Genomic DNA, 16645 nt, shown 5'->3' with positions numbered 1-16645 from the left:
CCACAAGCCAAGGGATGCTGGAAGCTTCCAGAAGAGACAGACAAGGAAATGATACCCCTGCAGCCCCAGGGAGGAACACGGCCCTCGGACACCCTGACGTCAGCCCCGGCAGACTCATTCCTGCAAGCTGGAGATGATGAACATGCACTGGTCAGGCTCCTGGGTTCGCAGGGCTTTGTCAGAGCAGCCCTAGGAGCACTGCAGACGGCAGGCACGGAGCCAGCCGGGTCAGGACCCCTCCACACCCCAAGGCACCACCACCCTCTTTACCTGAATCCAGCTGATCTTCCTCCCGGGCCCCGTCACCGCTGGGGTCCTCCTGGCTGGCTCGTGCCTGCTGGGCACCCTCGTGGGAGTGGTAGACCCACTGGTACAGGCCCTGGAGGGAGTCAGCATGAGGCGGACAGCCACACCGGGCCGGGCGGGTGCCAACTACGCCCTGACTCCGAAACTCGGGCTTTGAGCCTCTGGACAACACCAGTCCGGGAGAGGCCTCCCAGATGTCACTCTGGAACCTTCCTGAGGACTCCTGTCATACTCAGCCTTCCCTACAGACAGTCTATGCTCCACTCAGAAGCCAAGGGATGAGGAGCCTTTGAAAACAGTAGAGCTCTGGGAGCAGATGCTTTATTTCTCCTGTGTCTTCAGGGTCAAGAAGTGTGCCTAGCACATAGTAGATGCTCAATACACACTAAGCCGAAACAGTAATTGGACAGGCGGATGGCTGTCACCTTCCACCACAACCCAGACCCCTAACCCAAGGGTAACGTTTATCAGCAACATGCTTATTGACACAGCGTGCCTGTGTGGTAAAAGAAGGTCCCACACGCCCATCCAAAGCAGTGAAAACTGAGGCCATGAGGATCATGGCCCAGCTCCCTCCCAGCGCCTTCCAGTCTGGGGAGACACCAGGCACAGGCCCATCACACACAGCACCTCCACCCGCAGGCCCCTGAGCTCCTCCGGAGAGGGAGGCGGCCCTCCCCACTCTGCCTGCACTGCGGGGGCCTCCCTGCGCCCGCCACTCACCAGGGCCTCCTCCTGGCGGCTCCGAAAAGCCTGGAAGTGCTCCAGGACCTCGAGGGCCCCGTCGTTCATCACGTTGTGGCCGTTGACCTTCAGGACGCACTGACCGGCGCACAGACCTGCGGCCATGGCCTCCGAGCCTAAGGGCCGGAGAGCTGGAGGTGGGCACCAGGCAGAGCCAGGGCCACAGCGGGCAGGGGCAGGGAACCCGGTGACCCCGCCGGCTCCTCCAACACACCCAGCAGGACCGCAGCTCCGCCCAGCAAGGAGAGCCAGGCGAGTCGGGCACGCCGCACCCCCAACCCCACCTCCCCTAAGTCTCGCCTGAGCCTGCGGAACTCGGCCAGGGTGAGCCCCATGTGGCGGAGAAGGAAACTGAGGCTCAGAGAGCCAGAGAGACCGCCATGATTACACACACAGCTAGGAGGAGCCAGGGTTCCAACAAGCTGCCCCAAGCTCCTAGCACACGTGTTTTCAACTCCATCACGGTTCCCAAGCTGCAAGTCTTGGACCCCTGGCTCTGTGGGGTTAATGCGAAAGGTCTGGGAACAAATGCCAAGCTGTCTCTTCACGCTGGAGAGAATCCGGCCTGCGCAGTGCGATGGTGACAAGGACAGGCCCTGCGACTCAAGGGCATGGCTTCCAACCGTGTCTCTACCACACAGCCTTCAGCAAGCTACTCGACCTCTCTGGGCCTCGGCTCCCTCATCTACGAAATGAGGACACTAATAACACCCACTCATGGGGCTCCTGAGGCCCGGGGAGTTAACACTGTGACACTGAGCACCGAGCCCGGCACCAGGAAGAGCCCAGAAAATACCGGCCGTTCTGACACGGGCTGGCTGGACAATTGCTACGACAGGGCTCTAGATGTCTCCCAAAGGCCCACACGGTAATGGCTTGGACCCCAGCCTGGGGCTCTGGGAGGTGGGAGGACTGCAGGGACTGGGACGCCCCCTGAAGGGGCCATGAGAGTCCAGCCCTTTGCCTTTCCACTTCTGCTTCCCAGCCGTGCAGTGAATGGCTTTGCTCCGCTCCACGCTCCCACCGTGATGAGCTGCCCAGCCACAGGCCCAAAGCAACAGGGACAGTAGACCATGGACTGACCCCCCCAGCCAAAATACATAAACCTTTCCTCTTTATGAGTTGATAGTCTCAGGTATATTGTTGTAGTAACAGAGAGTTGACTCACACAACTATGAACACGTATTATGATCGACCACCAATATCTCTGCAGCTGCTGCGAGGCAGAGACTCCCTGGCACTATTTACACCTGGGGCTATAACAAGACTACTGTTGCTCCTCGGGGCCTATGGTTCACTGGGGGCATCTTGGGCACTGCAGGGCATCAGCGGCACTCTGGTCTGCCCACTAGATGTCAATGGCCCCCTCCCCGGTGTGACAAGCAGAAATTTCTCCAGATTTGCCAGATGTCCTCTGGAGAGGGGGCAAGATGACCCCCTGGATAAATAAAATATAAACCTACTTTAGTGATCGAATTCTCAGTAGCCTTCATTATGAAGGTACTTTCTCAACCAACAGGTGTGGAGGTATTTCAAACCACAAAAGGGGACAATTTCCTATGTACAGGGGACTGTGGGTGTCAAGGGCTTGAGGGCCCAAATACTGCAGACCACACTGGCCTTGCTCCCGGGAGAGAGCTGACACCTTGAACAGCAGGCAGGGGAAAGGCATGCAGACAGCACAGGCTCCAGGCACTGGCCCTCGCTCCCCCGGGCCACAGAACTGTTTGGGGGGCCTCCAAATTCGCATGCAGCGTTAGCACGAGCTGAAGAGCAGCCCAGCCTCTACAGAGCAAACAGTGCCCTCCCACCTGGCCAGGGGCCTCACGGGTCCCATCGCCCTCCACCCTGCTCACCCCTCCCCTCTGCAACTTGCTTTTGCAAATCTTGGCTCCAAGCAAAGAAAACAGGCGATGCTGGTGCGCTAACAGGCAGAGGCAGGTAGCAAGGTCTGGTGGCTCTGAACTCCCCACAGGGACGGCCCTACCCCCCAAGGCTGCTGTAGATCTTCGAGGTTGGCACTCACCTCTCCCCACTGCATAGACGAAGGGCGGAGCAGCTCCGTGGATCTGGAAGCACAGGGCCTCTGGGTGGTCAGGGACTTTGATTGTCCTGCAGCAGGCAGATGCGACAGGGAAAGGCATAAGGAACAACACTGCTGGTCAAAATAACTGGGCCCGCCTGGGAGCCACCGCCTCAGACTTCTGGGAAATCCAGACCCAAACAGGAGTAGCACCCAGCTTCCAGCTCTCAAATGCAAGCAGAAATGCCAAGAAACCAGAGCTCTCACCACGGGACCCCGAGTTATCAGGGTGAATGGAAATTCCATGCCACTCTCCCATGCCTTCTCTGCCTTCTCCTGACCCAAGGGCCTGTGGTCACCAGACCAGTTTGGCTGGTCAGAATTTTATTCAACAAGCAACGATGAGAGTGCGAAGTGGCCCCGCATAGCTTGGTACTGACCCTAGAGGTCACACCCACAGGTCCCCTAGAGGGCACAGCTGGCCAGCTAGGGTCTCAGCCGCTCTCTGGGCGGCTTCCCACCATGGCCCAGAAAGGCAGTGCTATCTGGTGTCAGGGAGTCCTCTTCCCTGGGCCACCTTCCCCCGAGGGCGGGTTCCCACCTCCTGCTGCACCAACGCCCCTCCCGTCCCCACCCACCACAGCCATCCTGGGATCCTGTTCTCCAACTTAAAGTGTCTGCAGAACTTTCACCTTGGTGACCTCTCCCACTTCCCTGTACCAACCAGACTGGCAATCACATTTTCCCTACCTCAGCATGCCTTTTTCCTGAAAAACTGTGTTTAAAATTTTCCATCACTCGCATCAATAAAAGGGAGACGTGGCTACCAAATAGTTTCCACTAGTAAATGGGTCCCGTCCATCTGTACTGGTACGGGCCCACCTCCGTACCCTCCACACAGGACAGAACTGCCAGCCTCTTGGCCTCTCCCTGCTCCCACCTCTGGCCCTGACACTTGGGCCTCCACGTGCAACCAGAGGGATCAGCTGTCCTCGGTCCTTATAGTGGGCACAAGGTCCCACCAGGCCTGGCCCTGCTGCCCCCTGACCTCATCCTCCCATTCAGCCCTCACTCTGCTCCAGGCCCTCCACCTCCTCACTGTTCCTCAGATGTGCCAAGCAGCCTGCCTCAGGGCCTTTGCACTGGCTTGCTTTCTCTGCCTAGAACACTCTTTCTCCAGAAGCCCCTACTCCTGCATCACCTCCTCCAGGCCCTCACCCCAGTTCTCAGTAACACCGCCCTCACCACATTTCCTCTGCACATCTGGCCTCTCCCAACATCACACATCTCCCTGCACCGCACCCAGCACCAGCACCCAGCACCAGCACCCAGCACCCGGCTCAGTGTGTGTCCAGATCCACATATCTTTGTCCCCTGCTCCGTCCCTCAACTGGAAACTGAGGGTTGGGAGAGGGAGGTACTGTACCCACCCGACCTGGCCACATCCTGGGAACCTGAGACACCCTGGATATGGCGGGCGCTCAGGACGCATCTGCGGAATGAACAAAGGCCCTGGCCGGGGCCCAGCCCCAGGACTCAGAGCTTCCTCGGGGCAGGGAGGAGGGTCTGCGGGACACTCACTCTTTGGCCTTGGTGGCCACCAGGAGGCGCAGCGGGCGGCGTGAGCAGAAGGACTGGCTGAGGATGGATTCCACCTCCGAGAAGGGACGCAGGAACACCAGGTCCTCGTTGATGGAGTAGATCTTCCTGCCCACCTGCAGGCCAGCCATCTAGAGGAAGCAGGGACACGGTGCATGGCTTACGGCCTCTGTCCTCCTCCTAAAGGGACCTCGAGTGCTTTCTGAGGCTCGGCCCCTGCCCCAGCGATCAAACAGGACCCAGAAAGCCCCCGGGACACTACTCCCCGGGGAAGAGCTGAGGTGTCCACAAAGCTCCAGAGGGAGGCAGGTGGGAGGTGCTGCCGGCAGGCGCTTTTCCTGGGGAGAAAGGGCACTGCCCACCCCACTGCATGAGGGCACAGGTGTTAAACGGAGGTGGCCCCACACAACTATGAGGACTCAGCCACCAGGCCAAGGTGCAGCGACCTGAAACAAGACTCCAGCCGCTTCTCCCAAGCCCTCGTGCTGCATACACAGCAGAGCATCCCAAGGGCCCCAGCTGGCACTGCCCGACACGGCCAGTGTCCCTGCCTCCCCCACCCCCAGGAGCGGCCCAGAGACACACAGGGGCTGTCCTCAGCCTGCCTGGACTCCCCCTCCTACCCTGCCATCGTCGTCATTGTCCTCCCCCTCGCCCCCTCCCCAGCCTCGACTCTGTCTATGAAAGAGATTAAGCTCCTCCTGCTGAAGACATCAGAGTTTGGGTTTCCTGTCATAACAGCTGAGCTCAATTCAAAAGCCTGATCCCAAACCTGCTTTTCCTGCACTTCCCCGAAGAGCCCAGGAGGGGGCGCTAGTGGGACACGCCAGGAACAGGGTCCCGAGCAGAAGCCCCAGCACAGCTCTGCCAGGAACTGCAGGTGAGAGGTCCAGGACTCAGTTTCCCCACACAGGTAATGGCAGGGAAGGAACCAGCTGACGTCCCAGTACGGGCGCCGCCGGCCTGCCCTGAGGGACCTGGACAGACGCCCGGCTCTCCCACCTGCCCACGGTCCCTGCCCACCTCGGCCAGCGAGCCCCGCTGCACCGACTTCACCACCACGGCCTTGTTCTTCTCCTCGACGTCGAACCCGTAGTCCTCCTCCTGCGGCAGGACCTGGGGGCGGGGGCAGAAGGGTCCAGTGAGGCAGGAGGGGCCTGGACAGCGGGGGTCCTCTTGTCCCTGGTCTACGGGGAAGCAGCCAGGGCCAGGCGGCAAGACAGAGACACAGCGCCCCCGGCACTCAGGGGCTTCGAGCACAGCTGTCCGCGGAGGACGGCAGCCCCACTGCACCCGGCTGGCGCCGGCCAAGCCTCCGTCCTCACCGCCTTCTCCCACCCTCCCAGCCCAGCAGTCTGCCATCCACTGACTACAGCCAGTGCCCCGCAAACACTCGCCGACCTAATGCGGAACGTGCGTCCCAACATGTCCGGCCGCAGAGAACCTGGGGGCACGAAGTTTCGGGGCAGGTGTCCCAGAATGGGGGGCTGGGGTTCCCATGGCAGTGGGGGATGTGGTACTCATTCCGCAAGTATCTACTCAGCTATTGCCCACCTGATCGTGCCAGGGGCCCACTGGGTGCTGGAGACTCACTACTGAGCAAGACACCCCTGCCCTCCTATAGCTGTTAGTGGAGGAGACAGACTATAAACAAACACGGGTGTGAGGCAGGGAGTGTGTGGAGACTGAATTAAAATAAAACTCTTTAATAGGACAGGGCATGGCATGCTATGGGGTTACAGGAGGTGACCCCTGAACTGAGACCTGTGTGAAGTGAGAAACAGAATTTCACAAAGTGGGAGAAAGTGCTCCAGGTAGCAGGCACAGAATGTGCAAAGGCCCTGTGGCAGACCCCAAGGTACTGGGGGTAGGAAAAGAGATCAGGGTGGCCAGGGTGGAGTAAGGAAGGGGAGAGCACAGGAGAAGACGCTGGACAGGCAGGAAGATTCTACTGGGCCACAACAAGGGCTCAAATTTAACCCTAAGTGTGGTGGGGTGCATGGGAGGCTCTTAGCGTAAGAGAAATGGAACCGGAGAGAGAGAGGTTGACGGGGCCGTCCTCCTGTCCACAAACTTCACCTCCAAGACGGCAGTGGTGAGTGAGCCCTCTGAGCAGCCCTCGATCACTCATTGTGGGCACATTAGGAGGGCTGCTGCTCACCAGCAGGCAGACGGGATCTGGGGTCAGAGCTGGGCATCTCTGCGGGCTCATAGACGTGCCCCTGAAAAGGCTACGGACGGCAGGCCGCCTGTCCAAAGACCTAAGGCCTGGGTGGGGGACCTGGGGTCAGCGCCTTCAGGGACATTGCCCCAGCAGTGTGCTCAGCTGCGGGTCAGGGAGGCAGGACGAGAGGGGTCGGAGAGGGCAGGCAGGGCGCCCAGCAGCCCTGGCCTCCGTCGAGAGTGCAGGCCGTGGGCGCAGCCCCCTGGCCCCTTGGCCCCCTAGAGTCCCCCAGGCTCAGGCCCAAGACCGAGCACCCTGCTGTGGCTACTGTCTCAAGGTCACCCAGCTCCAAGGCCCGCGGCAGCGGCTGGGGAGGAAAGGGCAGCGTCTCTGCTCTGCGCCTACCAGCAGCCGCTTGGCCAGAACATTCTCCACCAGCCTGAAGTCGCTGCGGAGCTGTTTGTTCTTGCCGCTGGTCCCCTCCATCTCCTCGTCTGCGTGGAAGCGGAAGTACTGGGACTCATCTTTGAACTCGCTCTTCTCCAGCACTGCAGACCCACAGACACACGAGCGCACGGTCAGCTCAGGGCGACGTTTCCCGCGTGTCTGCCCCGGGCTGGAAACGGCCCCCAGACGAGTCTGCTTTGGCCGGCATCATATTTGTGAAAAAGGAATCGCATGCCGATACGGATACACGAGGGTGTCTCACGTAACGAGCCGGCTTCGTGACTTCTCTTGAAAAAGCGGAACTTGCCCCACCTGCTATAAAGACATCATCACAAAGCCACGGCGACAGAAACAGTGTACAACCGGAGCGCAGAGAGATACGCAGCCGGTGGAAGAGGACAGGATTCACCAGAGCGGACCAAGTGTGCGTGGGGATTCGGCATGGGACAGGCGACAGAGGGTCACGTGGACAAGCCCGAGACGAGGCTGGGGAAAGACCAAAATCGGACCCCTGCCTCACACCAGATGCCACAATAAACTCCTGGTGGTTTAAAGACCTAAAGAGGAACAGTAAAGCTAAGGCCAGCCCCACACAAAATGTACAGCATCTCTGTCCCAGGACAGAGAAGGATTCTGTGCATTAAGGCCACCCAGAAAGACCTGTACGGTCCACCACCTTATAAAACGAGGGTCCCTGGAAGTAGCCTCGCCCACCTGTCCACACACTGTCTGTGGCTCCTCCCAAGCCACAGGGCCACAGTCGGTGGGCTGTGACAGAGCCTAGATGGCCCGCAAAGCCTAAATGGCTATAATTTGGCCCTTTTAGAGAGAAAGTGTGCAGACGCCCCCTGAATCCGAGGCTGTGACCCAGGCAAAGGAACAAAACTCACAAATACAGGGCCTGACCCCTGCGGCTTACCAGTAACTAAGCACCGATGAGGCCAGGCACGCTGGCTATGCGCTTTGTCCTTCTACTCCTTAAACAAGGACAGATTTGCTCTGCCCCTCCACAGATGGAGAAATGAGGCCCAGAGAAGCTACACAAACCCTCAGGGACAGGACCTCAGCCAGGACCCGCTTCTTCCCACACCGCCCCCTGCTGGAGGAGCGGGTGAACAGCAGCACGTAAAGGGGGAATGAGGCTCAGTGAGACTGAGGTAGCTAAGGTCACAGGGGCCCTGCAACAAGGGACACCGCTGCCTTAGCCGGTAGGGACCCTGTTGTCCCTGAACACAGAGGCTGTGTCCTGACTTGGTGGCTAAATGGAAGACACCACCCCCTGCCGGTGCCCAAGCCATTTTCTGGGCTCTCCACCTGTTTGTGAACCACCCCAACTACCTCTTTAGAGAAAATAGACGCACAAATTGCTACTTTCCCCAGAAACCAGGAGCCAGGCTCCGGGAGGCTGGCTGGCTTCGCCTCCACTATAAACATCAAGTTAGAAGATTCCAGGGGTGGGTGGGAGAAGCCCACGTTGTGCCGGCTGGAATGTCTGGGAAAACAGTGCAGAACCCCTGGGGTCCAAGAGCTCAGCCAGGTGAGGCCTGGCCTGTCTCCCAGTCAGAGAAACCAGGAGGGCTGGTGAGATGCACGTGGGTCTGGGTTCAAATCCCTGCCCCCTAACCTCATGCCCTACAACCTCTCCAAACCTCCGTTTCCACATCTACAGGAGTAAAGGGGCACTGATTTCCTGGATGGATGGGAGGATTCTCTGGTGAGCCTCAGTTTGCCTGTACTTGCCTAACCAAAAGCTGGACCACCGGTGTGGGACACCACAGGCCCCAACAGGCTCAGCTCTGGGACGGACATGGAGAAGCCACAGAGACCCCACCCCACGCCGACTCTGCACCCTGCCCTGAACACGGTCACAGCATAGCCCAGGGCTTGGCCCTTTCCTATTTTAGCCTCACTCTGAGTGCGTGGCAGGGAACAGGAACAGGGCCACACCCGGCAATTTTCTCCCCCAGGAGCCCTGAGGGCTCAAGACGGTCTGAGAGTCACCCCTCCACGGAATGTCCTCCACCAGCAGCCTTCCCGGAATAGCTGAGGGACGGACCCCTAATTACCCTCTCCCACAAATGAGAGGCTCTGCACAGCCGGCTGGCAGGAGGGCCAGAGTGGCTTCTGAGAATGAGGGACTTGGGTGAGACGGGGCAGATGGGTGGGCTCGGCCTGCCATCCTCGAAAGGAAGAGCAGACAGTGGGGGAGTCCTCCTCACCCAGAAACACAGCATGCTAGTCTCAGAAGCAGGACAGCAAGTCCTCCAGGGCAGCTGAGGAAACTGAAGTCAAAAGAGGAGCCCTGGCTTGTGGGCTGCCGACCTTGGGTCAGAACTCTGTGGCCCACTGCCCAATCTTCTAAATAAAGTTTTATTGACACACAGCCACACCCACCCGTTGCCAGACGGACTGCAGCTACTTCTGCACTACAAAGAGAGACACAAGCAGCTGTGACAGAGGCTGTGTCACCAGCAGAACCTACAATACTTCCTGTGGAGGCCCTTCGTGGAGAAAGTGCACTGAGCTCTGAGGTAGAAATAAAAGCAGAGAGCACAGAGGAGACGCGACCAAAGGCCCCTCCTGCAGCTCAGAGCCTCACACTGACCACCTCCCACGCCTCCTCAGCCACCACCCAGGGCCAAGCCACCTCAGGTCTCCTGGACTGTCTCGCTCACCTCACGGCCCCTCTGCTTCCTCCCACCCTGACCGTCCACCCACAGCCAGAGGGACCTGACAGGAACCAAGGAACCAAGTAGCCACATCCGCCCTCCGCTCACAGCGTCCTGGAATCCTGCCTTGCACTCAGCAGAGGCCCAGGTCCTCCTCAGGTGCCACGGCCTTCAACGTCACACACGCGTGTCCGCACACACACTTGCACGCACGCACAACAGGGGCAGGACTGCGATCCCAGTGCCACCTGCCGTGCCTGGCACACCCACATCCACAGGAGAAGAGCAGAACAGGCAAAGGACAAAGGAGACCTGTCCGGGCCAGAGGATGCCCGGGCTCCCGACCTCGGCCTCCTCCATGCTGGCCGGGCTGAGGGGCCGCACCGAGCTGTCCACGAACAGAAGCCCGGATGGCAGAGGGGAGGCAGGAGGCGACACTGAGAGGGCGAAGGCGGGGCAGGGGGTTACCGTGGTGCATGAAGCCATTGTTGCAGAGACCCACGCCGAGCGCCACCGCCTCTTCCCGCGTCTGGCAGTCTCCCTGGAGAGGAAGAGGGCACAGCGTTAGGCGGCCGGTATCCTCCACGCCCCAGAGAACATGGGACTTCTGTCTCTTTTGTTTGCTGTGCCGCCTCCAAAACATATGTGTGACTGTCCAAGCAAGAAATCACTGTATAGTGGCGGATACCACAAAGGCACAGTGGAGACAGTAAGCAGCAGATACTGTTGTTTGCCAGCAACAGTCCTTTCTGGGTCCTTCCCTAGTAATGAAACCCTCACCCATTTCACAGCTTTCCTGGCACCTATATGTGCCCCTGAAGTTCAGGAAGCCCCAGTAGGGTATTCTGGCAAAAACTCCTTTGTCCACAATCCATTCTCTCTCCCTGCACTGAATAAAGATGTGATGGCAGGAGCTCCTGCAATCATGTTGGGCTAGTTGAGAACGGCACACGCTAGGGATGGCAGAGCAGAAGGACACACAGTGTGGTCCCCCAAGCGATCGTGACTTCCCTAGTGGCTCTGGACCACCATCCTCTGGGCTGCTCTCATGCAAGAGAAACCCTAATTTGCTGTGACCACTGTTGTTGCATCCGAGGCTAGAAATCAGGTCCTCCTGGCCAGTGACCTGGCTGCAGCCCAGGAGACCCCCAGAAAGCCTGTCGGGGGCTTCTGGAAACAGCTCCCTCCCTGAGGAAGGGAAGCAGCACCTCTCCTTCCAGCGGGGCCAAAGCTATGCAGGGGGCGATGGTGGAGGCCCGGTGGCTGTGCGTGGCAGAGGCGCAGAGGGAAGGATGAAGGTCCCCAGGGCTGTGACGCCACTGAGCCCACAAAGCAGCCCCCGAGCCACCTCCTGCCACGCTTCTTGACGCACGGCGGGCGTTTCGGTCAAGCTTCCCTGCAGGGCCGTGTGACCACAAATGTGCCACGCAGGGCCTGGCACCATCCTCGCCACGGCACGGCTCCCGGCCCCCCACCCCGCGGGTCCCCATCTTCACGTTGCTCCTTAAATCCAGCAGAGCCTCCTTCCACAGCCTGGAGCCTGCACGACCCCAACACGGCCAGGCCAAGGGCCTGTGCGGCAGGGAGGGGCGGCCGGACACGAACAAAGGCCCAGGGATGGAAGGATCTCGGGGTGCGGCGAAACCCCAAGGCACGGGGCCGGCGGGGAGCTGTGAGCAGGACAGGAGCCCGGGCTGTGTTCCCTGCCTAAACCTCAGAGGTGACAACGATGTCTGCGGGCTGAATAAAGGAGTGGAGGCAGGGAGGGTGGTGGCCCCGCGTCCCTCCTCGGCCACAGCGGGGTGGTGGACGGTGTCCCCGACCCAGGGAAGGGAACAACTGCTCCAGAGGTTGCAGCCGCCAAGCAATGGCCGGACCCTGCACAGAGCAGGAGCCCTGTGGACTCCCAGGCTGACAGATTAAAGACGGACCGCTCTGTGGGGACCCCAGGCCAGCAGCTCCCCGGGGCCAGTGGAGGCCCTGCAAGAGAGGCCGCATCTGGAGCAGCCGCCTTGGCTCTGAGGCCAGTGGGGAGAGACAGCAGGGGCAGCGGGGACAGCTCTGCAGCCAGGGAGGCACTGGCCAGCATCTGGAGCCCACCTGGCTCTGAGACACACACATCACCCCCCTCAGAAAGGGGCCTGGGCAGCTGGGGTGGGCTTGGGCTAACAACAACAGGCTGGGGTGCACCACTGAGGAGCAGGCCCAAGCCGCACCTCCTGCCAGCAGTCCCGACAGTGGCACTGCTGCCTTCCCAGAGTCGTGGGCTCCCACAGCACGTGCACTCCCAGGGCTGTTCTGTGCCTCATCTCCTTTTCACCTTGCCTCCCCATACTCTGTGCTCCAGCCCCACTGGCTCCCTGCTGCTCTTTCTGCAGCCCCAGGGCCTTTGCACTTGCCCTTTCCTCCTCTGCAAAGGCCCTGCCCCAGGCTTTGCAGGTGTCAGCACCCAGTTCCTGGGCTCAGAGTCCTTTCCCTATTTTCAAGCAGCCTCCCAATCCCTCCACCACACACACACACACACACACACACACATCCTCATCTGTTACACACGCTCAATGTCCATGCAGTGGCTGTGAGGCTCTGTCACAGCCGGGAAGGAACACATGCACCCATCTGTACGCATAGGGTCTGCCTCCCACTGGGTATCAGCTCCACCAGGGCAGGATGGCATCTGCCAGGGTCACCAACGTCTCCCCACGGGGAAGCTCAATAGTGGCACCGACGGCGTGCAGAACATGGGAGGAGGTGGCCATTGGCACCATCACCTGCGGGCCATGGGAACCGGCTGCCTCTAAAGCTCCATGTGTCCGTGGCCTCCCGCAGCATCACTGCTGCCCGCCCCCCACGGAGCAGAGCAAGCAGCCACGACTGCAGGCCCTGAGCAGGGTCCATACGCTGAGCCTCGGTTTCCCCATCTGTTAGTCAGGATAGGAACTGCTTCCCCTGAGTTGTTCTGAGGTTTAAATGCGATAACCCACACAGCAGATCAGAACTGAGACGGAGCATGGCTTGTCCGAGGGCTCACACAAACCCATCCTCTGAGGTAGAAGAACGGACTCACCCAGGCAGTGGCGAGCCCTTCCCTAAGCATCAAGGGATGAATCCCAAAGAATCCACGTCACTCTCAGCAACCCTGTCCTCTCCCCCAGAGACGGTTTAGGGGACTATGTGTAACCCATCTGGCTGATGAAAACAGGAAGAATGCTGGAAGGAAGGAAAGCCGTAGGAAGTGTCTTCCCCCAATACATAAAACGGGAAAGCACTCTCCCACTGTACCTGCAAATGCGATGCCTGCAGCTGTAGGAGGCGCGGCTGGAGGGCATTGCTGAGCTCCAGGTCCATGAGCTCTAAACATTTAGTTATGTGAGAGAAAAACATGTTTACTGTAGTCGTAGGAAGTGTCTTCCCCCAATACATAAAACGGGAAAGCACTCTCCCACTGTACCTGCAAATGTGATGCCTGCAGCTGTAGGAGCCACCTTGTGACTGTGAGGCAACAAGAGCAAGGTAACAGCAAAACAAAAGGGCGGAAGGCGGCTGGAGGGCATTGCTGAGCTCTAGGTCCATGAGCTCTAAACATTTAGTTATGTGAGAGAAAAACATGTTTACTGTATAAGCCAGCTTTCCTATTATGTGCAGCCAGAAGTCCAGTATTCCTAACTGATCCACTAGGCCTTCAACTGACATTCTGTTTCAAGGAGCAAGACCCAGAAGTTAGAAATGATGATGTGTCCAAAGGGGAAAAGGCCTCCTGAACTATGTACGAACTACATAATGATGTGTTCTCGGCCATTCCTGTTAGGGACAGGGCAGGGATGGCCCTGAAATCAAGACTCGCTGTAACCGGCATTTACGGTCACACCTTTGTCAACAGAGCATCGATCCCCAGACACTTCTGAGACCCACCCGAGCCCGCTCACACCTGAGTGCCACCCTGCACAACAACGTGGCCCACGGGACACAAGAGGCCACAGGAAGGCCAGGCAGAGGCCTGGCTTCTCCGAGCCCGCAAAGCAGGCGTGTGTCAGCTGCTCACCCCACACCTCAGGACAGGACTCTGCAGAATGGCCCCCAATCGTGTCATTCCTGAGCCCTCAAATCCTTCTGCGATCTCTTCTTCCCTTTAGCCTTCTGTACTGCACTGTACGTGTGGGCCACTCGAATGCTTGGTAAAAGAGAGGAAGAACTCCAGGCACATTCACAGAGCTGTGACTACACCGGCACCATTCTAAGCACGTTCCATGATTTCCCCGCTGAATCTTACCCCAATGAGGCCTGGCTTCTCCGAGCCCGCAAAGCAGGCGTGTGTCAGCTGCTCACCCCACACCTCAGGATAGGACTCTGCAGAATGGCCCCCAATCATGTCGTTCCTGAACCCTCAAACCCTTCTGCGATCTCTTCTTCCCTTTAGCCTTCTGTACTGCACTGTACGTGTGGGCCACTCGAATGCTTGGTAAAAGAGAGGAAGAACTCCAGGCACATTCACAGAGCTGTGACTGCACCCGCACCTTTCTAAGCACTTTCCATGATTTCCCCGCTGAATCTTAGCCCACTGAATCCTCAAAGCAATCTAAAAAGGGAAGTATTGTTTCGTGCTCTGTTTCACAGGTGGGGAAACTGAGGTACAAAAAAAGTAAGCAACTTGACCAAAGTCTCTCAGCCAGGAACCAGCAGAGCTGGGATTTGAACTCAGGTCTGCCCGGCCTGCTCTGGGCACACGATTCTGGGTGGGCACCTCTAGGGGAGTGACGAAAGCTCTGAGCATCACAGACATTCAACTGGATTCAAACCTGGGGACTTTAAGGCCGCTCAGGTCTTGGGGCCCCCCAGCATGGCAAACTAAGAAAATACACATGCATCTCACTTAAATGTTGAGTATTTTCAAGGACCCTTCTAAATGTACTTATTTGGTACCCAGAAATATTTACTTTCTAGATTGGTTGTGACTTCGACACCATCGTCAGTCACATGTGCAACATGAGAAAAGCCAGCCAGCGAGTTGTTTCCGAAGGGGACGCAGCTCTTCTGAACGCTCAGCTGAACCATCATCAGGGAGGCCAACTTACTCTCCCTTCTGTGGAGTCACACGTTTCTCCATTTTGATTTCACAGGTGTCTCCTCACCTTTGATATCCAGACCATTTACAAAGCATGTGCTAGAGGGCTCCCTGAAAAGCTTACAGGACCCAGGCAGAGTTCCGGACCGAGAAAGGACTGGCTCAGTCTGGCCTTGCCACCAGGAGGCTGTGCACCAGGGCACCAGGCACCTGCCACTTTGGGCCCTGCCCCATCTACAAACGCTTTGTACAGGATGGGTGTGGTGGTAATCCCACCTTAACCCCAGCACTCTGGGAAGCTGAGGCAGGAGGACTGCAAGTTCGAACCCAGCCTGGGCAACTTAGTGACTTAGAAAGACTCTGGCTCAAAGTTAAAAATCTTTAGAAGGGCTGGAGGTGTAACTTAATGCAAAGGCCCTGGGCTTGATCCTATGTACTGCCAAGAAAACAAAACAAGATAATGTCCAACACTCCCGCCCCCCAGAGGAGGCAGGATGAGAGTAAGTGCGGTAAACAGGAGCCATGGGGGGACAGATGGACACACAGGCAGCTCTGCAGCAACATGGACAGAACGGCTGTCCATGCCCCAGCCAGCCCCTCCTTGATGGGAACATTCTGAAAGGAAACGCTTGGCAAGGGGCTCTAATCTAGTACCAGGGTAAAACCAGTCTCTCCAGTCTGTCCCAAGCTGGACACTGGAAAGCGCTCCGTGCCACCAATGAGTAGCAGTGAGGTCGGCCACGCCACTGTGGGTCGAATGCGCGCGTCTCCTCCGAAATCCACACTGAAACCCCGTCCCGAGGCACCAGGATTAAGAGGTGTGCTCCCCATGCAGCGTCAGAGCACCCCGCCCTCTACAGGGCAGGGCCACGGGCGCCATTACTGGGCTGCAGCAGACACTAAACCTGTTGGCACCGAACTCCCAGCTCTGGAACCATGAGAAATAAACCGTTCTTTATAAATGACCCCACCCTGAGACAGTAACGCCTCGGTTCACAAACACTTCTGCTCATATGTTCACACTCAATTCAATTCGGTTCAAGAACAGAAGCGTTGGGCAAAATTTTGCTTCCATTTATGAGATCCACATCAGGTGACGAACATGAACTCAGCCATCTTCCCCAGAATCCTGGAACAAATTAAGTTCATGAACTGAGGTTCTACTGAATTTGGTTATAATCACATAATCAGACACATTCGACTGAGTATTATTCAATCTTAAAATCAGAGGAAATCCTGACACATCTACCACACGAATGAACCTGGAAGACACCACACTAAGTGAAATGAAGCAGTCACAAAGGACAAACACGTCAAACCCTCAGAGGATTTGGGCTCAGAGTCAGGGGCACAGGAAGTGGCAGGTGTCGGGGAGGTGTTCTTGGCGTGCACAGAGTCCCCCATCTGCAGAGCAGTGACAGCTGTACCTTATGAATGCGCCCGATGCCGCTGGACCTGGATGCTTAAAAACGGTTAAGAGCAAACTTTATGTGGATTTTGCCATAGTTTAAAACGGTAACAGAAAGTGTTTAAAACCCTACACAGTCCCTCTCGGCCAGAAGCCCCTCACCTGGGCCAGCAGCCAGTCCACCAGCTTGCTCCCGGGCAGCACAGATCTGTAGGTCTTCAGGTGG

At 58.1% G+C, this 16645-nt stretch overlaps 1 protein-coding gene across 1 annotated transcript in view; it reads right to left on the bottom strand.

Moving 5' to 3' along the window:
• Prex1 (phosphatidylinositol-3,4,5-trisphosphate dependent Rac exchange factor 1) overlaps positions 1-16645 on the bottom strand; it is a 110329-nt gene that overhangs the window by 19839 nt on the left and 73845 nt on the right. Inside the window, exons 14-21 of the mRNA XM_033767200.1 lie at positions 16582-16645; positions 10421-10493; positions 7242-7384; positions 5696-5788; positions 4655-4803; positions 3077-3162; positions 1030-1166; positions 271-379 (exon numbers count right to left, since the gene is read on the bottom strand). The exon at positions 16582-16645 is cut by the window's right edge and continues 11 nt beyond it. Coding sequence (XP_033623091.1) covers positions 271-379; positions 1030-1166; positions 3077-3162; positions 4655-4803; positions 5696-5788; positions 7242-7384; positions 10421-10493; positions 16582-16645 — 854 coding nt within the window. The remainder of the gene's footprint in view (positions 1-270; positions 380-1029; positions 1167-3076; positions 3163-4654; positions 4804-5695; positions 5789-7241; positions 7385-10420; positions 10494-16581) is intronic.

The sequence above is a fragment of the Fukomys damarensis genome, unplaced genomic scaffold, assembly GCF_012274545.1.
Source record: "Fukomys damarensis isolate Sample0158 unplaced genomic scaffold, DMR_v1.0_HiC HiC_scaffold_22, whole genome shotgun sequence".
In the NCBI taxonomy this organism is placed as follows: Eukaryota; Metazoa; Chordata; class Mammalia; order Rodentia; family Bathyergidae; genus Fukomys; species Fukomys damarensis.
Note: the sequence above shows the minus strand (reverse complement) of the source record. Positions and strands in the feature narration are given on the sequence as shown.